Source organism: Gossypium hirsutum, chromosome D02 (assembly GCF_007990345.1).
Source record: "Gossypium hirsutum isolate 1008001.06 chromosome D02, Gossypium_hirsutum_v2.1, whole genome shotgun sequence".
Lineage (NCBI taxonomy): Eukaryota > Viridiplantae > Streptophyta > Magnoliopsida > Malvales > Malvaceae > Gossypium > Gossypium hirsutum.
In genome coordinates this window covers 50,322,094-50,329,765 of record NC_053438.1, presented here as the reverse complement: position 1 = coordinate 50,329,765, position 7,672 = coordinate 50,322,094, and the positions used below count along the sequence as shown (strand labels likewise).

Sequence of the window (7,672 nt, the reverse complement as noted above, 5' to 3'; positions counted from 1 at the left end):
GACTAAGAAAATTGTCATCGGTCGGGATATGATTTTTGATGAAGAAAAGTTCTGGTGTTGGGATACACCAATAGTTTAAAGGAATGTTCTAGCAGATTTTTATGAAGAGCTCCATGTTGAGGATAATTTGGAGCCGTCACATGAGCGAGAAACAATTCAAAAACCTGAAACTGCAACAGAGCCAACACCATCACGTATAAGAAGAAGGCCTGCTTGGATGAGGGATTATGAAGTCCCAGGAATTGATCAATTTGAGGATCCACTCACCTATTTTGTTTTGTTTTCAGATTGTGATCCTGTGTTTTTTGAAGAGGCGGTTAAACAATCAAAATGGAAGAAAGCAATGGATGATGAAATTGCAGCTATTGAAAAAAACAAAACTTGGGAGTTAATTGAGCTTCTAAAGGGACATAAATCTATTGATGTGAAGTGGGTTTATAAGACGAAACTGAAGGAAACTAGTGAAGTTGACAAATGCAAAGCACGCTTGGTAGCGAAAGGTTATAGTCAGGAGTTCGGCACCGATTACAAGGAGGTATTCGCTCCAGTTGCTAGGCATGACACAATCAGATTGGTGATTGCATTAGCTGTTCAAAATTCTTCGCCAATTTTCCAACTAGATGTCAAGTCGGCATTCTTGCATGGAGACTTGAATGAACAGGTATTTGTTAAACAACCTCCTGGTTATATTAAGATTGGAGAAGAGCATAAAGTATATAAATTAAAAAAGGCTTTGTACGAACTCAAACAAGCCCCTCGAGCATGGTATAGTCGTATTGAGGCTTATTTTCTCCAAAACGGTTTTAAGAAGTGTCCTTATGAGCATACTTTTTTGTGAAAATGGGAAATGATGGGAAACAACTGTTGATGGTTTGCTTGTATGTCGGTGATTTGATATTTACCGGGAATGGTCAGATTATGTTTGATAAGTTTAAAAAATCCATGATGGCTGAATTTGACATGTCGGATCTTGGAAGAATGCATTATTTTCTAGGTATAGAGGTTGCACAATCAGATACAAGTATTTTTATTTCTCAAAGGAAGTATGTGCAGGAGATTCTAAAGAGGTTTCAAATGGCAGACTGCAATCCGGTTGGTACACTAGTAGAGACAAGTTTAGAGTTGGTGAAATATGGTAATGAAAGAGATGTCGATAATACTTTATACAGGAAAACGTGGGAAGTCTAATGTATCTCACTGCGACCAGACCAGATATAACATATGCTGTAAATCTTATTTGCAGATTCATGGAATGTCCAAAGGAAATGCATCTTCAAGCAGCAAAAAGAATCCTTAGATATTTGCAGGGTACAATCGACTACGGGATCTTGTACAAGAAGGGAGAAAAATCAGCCTTGATTGGGTTTACAAATAGTGACTATGCAGGAGACCAAGATGATAGGAAAAGTAGATCTGGTTACGTTTTTATGTTGGGAATAGGAGCTGTTTCATGGTCATCACGAAAGCAACCAATTGTCACTTTATCAACAACTGAAACAGAACTTGTAGCTGCATCAGCATGTGTCTGCCAAGCCATTTGGATGAGAAAGCTTCTTGAGGAAGTTCATTTCAAGCAAAAGGGGCCTACTCTTACCTACTGTGACAATAGCTCAACCATAAAGCTATCCAAGAATCCTATTTTACATGGGATAAGCAAGCATATTGATGTCCGATATCATTTCTTGAGAGATCATGTGAATAATGAAGAGATCAATATGATATATTGCAAAAGTGAAGATCAAATCGCAGATATATTTACAAAGGCCCTCAAACTTGCAACATTTCAAAAGCTACGACAAATGTTGGAGTTTGCAAGGTGACAAATGCAGGAAGTTAGCAAAATTTTTTAGTTTAAACTGATATTAGAGATTAATATTAGTCTAAGGGAGGGTTTGTTAGACTTTTTCAATAGTCCTGGTCTATAGGCAGTAGTTGTTTCTAATAAGTTGTTATGCTTCCCATTATTTTAGGAGTTAGTTTTGCTTTTTACATTAATTGTATAGCCTATTTAAAAAGGCTATTTGCTCCCTGAATTATATAGAACTTTTCTTCTCAAGGTTATTTTCTTTGATCTACTGCTCACACAACATATGGAAGGTCTGAACCTACATGGCCAACCGAAACCCACAATATTCCATCAACTGGGTTCGATTGGACTAGATTAATATCCCAATATACGAGAGTAAAGGGGGATAAAATAGAATCAAATTCATTAACCAAAAGGGAATAGTATCACAATCATCAAACAAAAGAACAAAATTTAATCCAAAAGCATTATTTTATATTTTCCATATTTCTTTCAAACTTGAAAATATTGGTTGTCCATTTCTAAATCCGATGAAATACCTAACTAATTCATAGATCAATGACACGAGACAACTCCTGGATCCGGTTTAATAAGAAGTCACCGTGTTTAATAGTGGCCTGATAAAGAGCATTCTTCGCATCAGGGCGGTTAGTTTCGAGGACACCAGCAACCTTGTCAATCTTGCAATGAAGCTTCCCTACTGCGATAAAACGAGATAGCTCCCTGGAATCATGAAGAAAAACCAATTAAATGAGAAGTTGCCTTAAAGAAACTCCAGCAATTCTAACTGCAATAGCAAGAAATTGTGGAAAAAGGTATGCATGCATATATATAGAGAGAGGTGTTATCAGACGTAATCACTTACGGATCGATGAACTCTACTGTCACCCCGAAAGCCTTTGCCATGGCTTCAATAGTAACACTCTTGTGGGATTCCAAAAATTGAGAGTAAACAACAGTCCTGACCTCTCTCATGTAAAACCGAAAACGTAGATGCAAATAGCGGTCCAATTTTATCTGCTCTGTCAGGCCAGCTGATATATATAGTTCAAACAAATCGAACGAACTGATCAGTGGAAGACATTTTAGCATTTATTAAATGTGAGATAGCTCATAAATATTAGGAACATAGATAAGAAGGGATAAATATTGGGACAAACTGATGATTCTATATCTAGTTATAAAAAAAAATAGCAGATCTATACATACCGAATGCTAAGAAGAACGATTTGTACTGACAATTGTAAAGAGAATTTAAAAATTTCGAAAGATGTGGAATTTTTCCAATCACAGTCAAGATTTCAGGAGCATCAACCACCTACAAAACATTTAGCCATTCAGTAACTTTAACTACCCAAAAATGTGTAATATAAGACATAGGACAGAAATGCGAGGCAAACAACAAAATGATACCTTTTGTTTCAGAGACACACCAGCCTGAAAGCAATAAAGCAACCATCAATTGCTGTTCAAAACTCTGAAATATGTAAACCATGATAAGTATTTTCTTTTTTCATAGGGAGGCAGGGGGCAGTTGAGGGCGCTTGTAACTAAACTATACAATCTAAATCTAAGAGAATAAAGGACTTCAGAACAATTTCCAAGAGTGATTTATGTCTAAATCATCATCTGCCACATTGCAGAGATGCATTTTAATTCAGCACTGCATAATCAAGCAAGTTTAGCCATATCTGGTCTTAGGAGCCAAATATAAATAGGAAGATTGCCTCTCAAATGAATAACAGGACTACCACAAAATAGGGGATGAGCAATTAACACACCAAGTGCAGCCAAACACTGACAAATATGCATGCATATAAACATTTTGAAACAACATTAATTCAACAAAGTTAGTTACGTCTTGCAAACTACAAATTAAGTTTGAATCTAATAAAGCCCTTTCTATGAAACAAGTATCTGGATTCTTATATCAGATGCTAACATCCCAGATATATCTACAGACACAGCGAAGCTAAATAATCCTCATTATTCAAACAAACATATTAATCATGATAAAACAAATTCAGAACTCAGGAAAAAGTTTCTAGGCTTCTATCACCAAATTTAGCATGTAGAACAACCAGACTGGCACATCATCATTGATTTGCAGACCAATGGTGTTCAAGTTTTTTCAATGTACATGGAAATACTTCTACTATGCTGTCAAATCCTGTAACATTATAGCACTCAAGCACTTTCTAAGAGAGCAATAAATCATTACTCTCATAACAAACTATGCCAACAATGAGTGATCTAGTTCCAGAGCTTCAGGCGACAAAGAAATTAAGATTAGACAAAGTATATATGAATTTTACCACCAAAGTTACTAGAAATATCAAAAGAAAAAGAAATTGCCAAATGGTGCAAATTGACACGTCCAATGATAAAAGAATGTACAACGGATCTTAATATACAATACAAAGTGGGAAAGGAACGAGGGAAGGTAATTCTTACAATACGATCCAACAAAAAAGAAATATGAATATGCTCTATTTACATGATGCTTCCCTTTAGATGAATTTACAAGATCGATGTCAACAAAATAGTAGTTTAGGGAAAATATTACCAGCAATGCTTCATCACGGTGCATTAGTATATCGTATCTCACCGGAGATCAACAACATCAAACTTTATCTTGGGATTCATAAACACATGAGAGCAATGCTCATAGACTGGGGTTCCATCTGAAGGCTCCTCATGGGGATGGAATCCTCGTTGCTGGCAGTTACGGATAATGGACACACCACCAGGATTAGACAGATGAAAGATACCATGTGAGCTGCAATAGAAACAACAATCGTTAATGTGTAAAAAAAACGCATATAACAAGGAATATCTTTTTGATCTAAGAGGTTCCTACAAACATTGTCTGTACTTTTAAGTGCTAAGCTTTAATCACATTGCTACTTATAATCATTTTCAACAACCTTGGCTGAGCAGGTTAACCAGTTGTTTAAGATACAGGGAATCAGGATAATCCCATCCTTTTCTGATTCAGCCACTAAACAAAACGACAATTTAAAGACATAATATGCTTCTGCACACAGCAAGGTAAAAAGAATCTCTGGTGCTAAAAAATATGTCTGCATTTCAATTCTATTTGGTACATGTCATCTTCTCTATCATCACTTCATATGTTGAAGCAATCAAAGATTTTGTGTTGGGTATATGTTGTGTTAAAAAATTGAGACATTTCAAAAGAACTAAATCTCACATTCCTTAATAAAAAACCTTCAGACTCTTGTTTATAGGTTATTATACTTCATTGGGCTAATAAAAACCAGGAGAGGGTGTATTTGCCCGAATGAGAATTAGGCCCGAATGGCCAGTATAGTGTAAATAGGTGGATTTCCTTAAGTGTGGTATGTCGCAGCATTTGAGTCCAATAAAAGTAAATTACTTAATTAGTAACACTTATATTTAGCCAGGCTAAAAATAGCTTAATCGATCGAAGTTATATTTAGCCAAGTCTAGAGTCAAACTCACTTACCTTTGCTATTTTTAGCAAATAAAAGTCCTATATATGCCTGATAGGTACATGTTTGAACCTCATTCTTAATGCATTTTTAGGTGATTATTCGATGTTAATTGTGAATTTTATACTCCTAATCCTTTAAATTCACTTTTAATGCTTAATAAAGCACTTGGGAGCAAAAGGAGTGAAAACCAGAGCGTCAGAGCAAGTTGTAGGAGTCACACTAGCTGAATCATTTCACACGACCAGACAACACGACTATGTGACCCACACGGGCTGAAGCATTCCACATGACCAAACCACACGGTTGTGTGACCTATACAGTGTGTGGTAGGTCGTGTCATTTTCATGGTATTGTGCATCACATTGCGGAAAATTATGATTTTTAGGTTTTTTATACATTCTAAGACGTATCTATAACAAAAATAAGAAGATAGGACTCAACCATCGTAGAATATTCAAGAAAACAACTCGAAAAACACCATTGAAGCTAACTTTGAAGCAAATTTCTGTCAAGATTGAAGATTCTCAGTTGATTTATTAGGAAGTTATCATGAGTTTCTTTATTTTTTCAATTATACAGTATCTTGGATATTTTTATTTTCAAGCATGAGCTAATTGTATAAATACCTAAAGGAGATGAACTCTTTGATGGATTCTGTCGTTTGACTTTTATTTTACGCAATAAATACTTAGTTTCTTGTTCTCAATTATGTGTGCTTAATTCTTGGTTTGATATTCTAGATTATTAATCCATATTTAATGTGCTTAAATCAGTGGTTGAATAGACATTGTTTAAGATTAGATCTTACTTAATTGAGAGGAGTTGCATGCAATCTTAAAAATAAAAAGACATAAATCTACCTGATTAGAGTCAAATCTAATAGGAAAATCCATAGCACGAAATAATGTGATAATAGGGGTTTTAATTAGAAAGAAATTTAAATTAATTAACCTAGAGCCAGTTGCTCTTATGCTCAAAAGAGATATTAGCATAATTTAGGGATTTTTACGGATCAAGATACTAAGTAAAGAAATTGCGTAATTTAGATTGATAATGACAGATAAAATCTAGGTGGATTCTTTCTTGGGTATTGTTTCACTTCTTGATTGCTAATCATTTGTTTTCCTTATTTATTCTTTATCGTGTTTGTTAGTTAATTAATTTAGTTGATTTTAGTTTTAATCAATCACTCGAAGTATTCGGTTAAATAATAGAAAGACAGTAATTACTAACACTGTTAGTCTTCATAGGAACGATATCTTTGCTCATTATAACTATACTATTAATTGATAGGTGCACTTGCCTCAGTCAAATTTTTAGTTCCTTAGACATCAAGTTTTTGGCACCATTAGTTTTTTTGGTTTATGACTAGATGCAACCCATTGGAACCATTAGTTTTTTTTATAGTGAGATAAAAAAAAACTAGTCATAAAAATTGGAGAGAGGTTAGAAAAGCAAGACAAGGTTAACAAATTTTAATAACGATCAAAAACAAAAGGACGTTACTATGAAGATGGATAAAAATCGTGTTAGTTCACAACTTTATGCATATCCTGCTCCTCGGGTTATGAATGACTATGCTAAGCCTACTTTGATTGGGGTTGAATCGAGTATTGTTAGACTAAATATTGCTGCAAATAATTTTAAGATTAAGTCGAACACAATTCAGATGGTGCAGCAGTATGTTCAGTTTGATGGGTTGCAAGATGAAAAACCAAATGCTCATTTAGCTAACTTTCTGGATATTTGTGACACATTCAAGATCAATGATGCTACTGATGATGCCATACACTTACGCTTGCTCCCATTCTCTTTGATAAAAAAGGAAAAACAATGGTTGAATTCACTTCCACGGTTTTTCATCACTACTTGGGCTTAGATGACTGAGCAGTTTTTATTGAACTATTTTCCATTGGCCAAAATAACTAAGTTGAGGAATGACATCTCTTCTTTTACTCAATTTGAGCTTGAGACATTGTATGATGCATTGGAGAGATTTAAGGATCTTTTGAGAAGGTGTCCTCATCATAGATTACCTTTATGAATTCAAGTCCAAACATTTTACAATGGTTTGAATCCCTTAACTAGGTAGATATTGATGCCACGGCTAGTGGAACACTGAATAATAAGGCACTTAAGGTAGCCCAAGAATCTATTGAGGACATGACACTGAATAACTATCAATGACAAGTTATAAGATCAAAGCTTACTATAGCAGCTAATGTTTTTAATATAGATTTAGTTGTTATGTTAGCAAGTTAGGTGGAAGGGCTGAGTAAAAACATTGATGAATTGATTTGTAGTAAACAGGTGAATCAGGTAATGCAATGCGATGCAATTGGAGCAAGAATGATCAATACGGAATATTTATCCTTCAAGTCTAACA

General features: G+C 34.8%; 1 protein-coding gene and 1 non-coding gene across 2 annotated transcripts; both read right to left on the bottom strand.

Annotated features, from left to right (window-relative positions):
- Window positions 1-2,133: 2,133 nt before the first annotated feature.
- Window positions 2,134-5,360, bottom strand: LOC121214559 (26S proteasome non-ATPase regulatory subunit 6 homolog). Its single transcript, XM_041088334.1, has 6 exons — window positions 5,356-5,360; window positions 4,416-4,586; window positions 3,221-3,257; window positions 3,017-3,125; window positions 2,673-2,841; window positions 2,134-2,530 (listed from the first exon to the last, which is right to left on the bottom strand). Exons 1-6 carry the CDS (start codon window positions 5,358-5,360, stop codon window positions 2,356-2,358), a joined length of 666 nt encoding a protein of 221 aa, XP_040944268.1. The 3' UTR covers window positions 2,134-2,355.
- A 1,853-nt stretch (window positions 5,361-7,213) lies between these two features.
- LOC121214973 (small nucleolar RNA R71) lies at window positions 7,214-7,320 on the bottom strand. The gene has a single exon (XR_005910708.1). It is a non-coding gene; the product is annotated as a small nucleolar RNA R71 (small nucleolar RNA).
- Between the last annotated feature and the right edge of the window lie 352 nt (window positions 7,321-7,672).

What these genes read in the sequence shown, in the direction of transcription:
- LOC121214559 (XM_041088334.1), bottom strand. An exon ending in TTTGATGTTGTTGATCTCCG is followed by an intron (nt 3,258 to 4,415) that starts GTGAGATACGAT and finishes TTGATGGTTGCT; the next exon opens with TTATTGCTTTCAGGCTGGTG. An exon ending in ATCGTTCTTCTTAGCATTCG is followed by an intron (nt 2,842 to 3,016) that starts GTATGTATAGAT and finishes TATATATATCAG; the next exon opens with CTGGCCTGACAGAGCAGATA.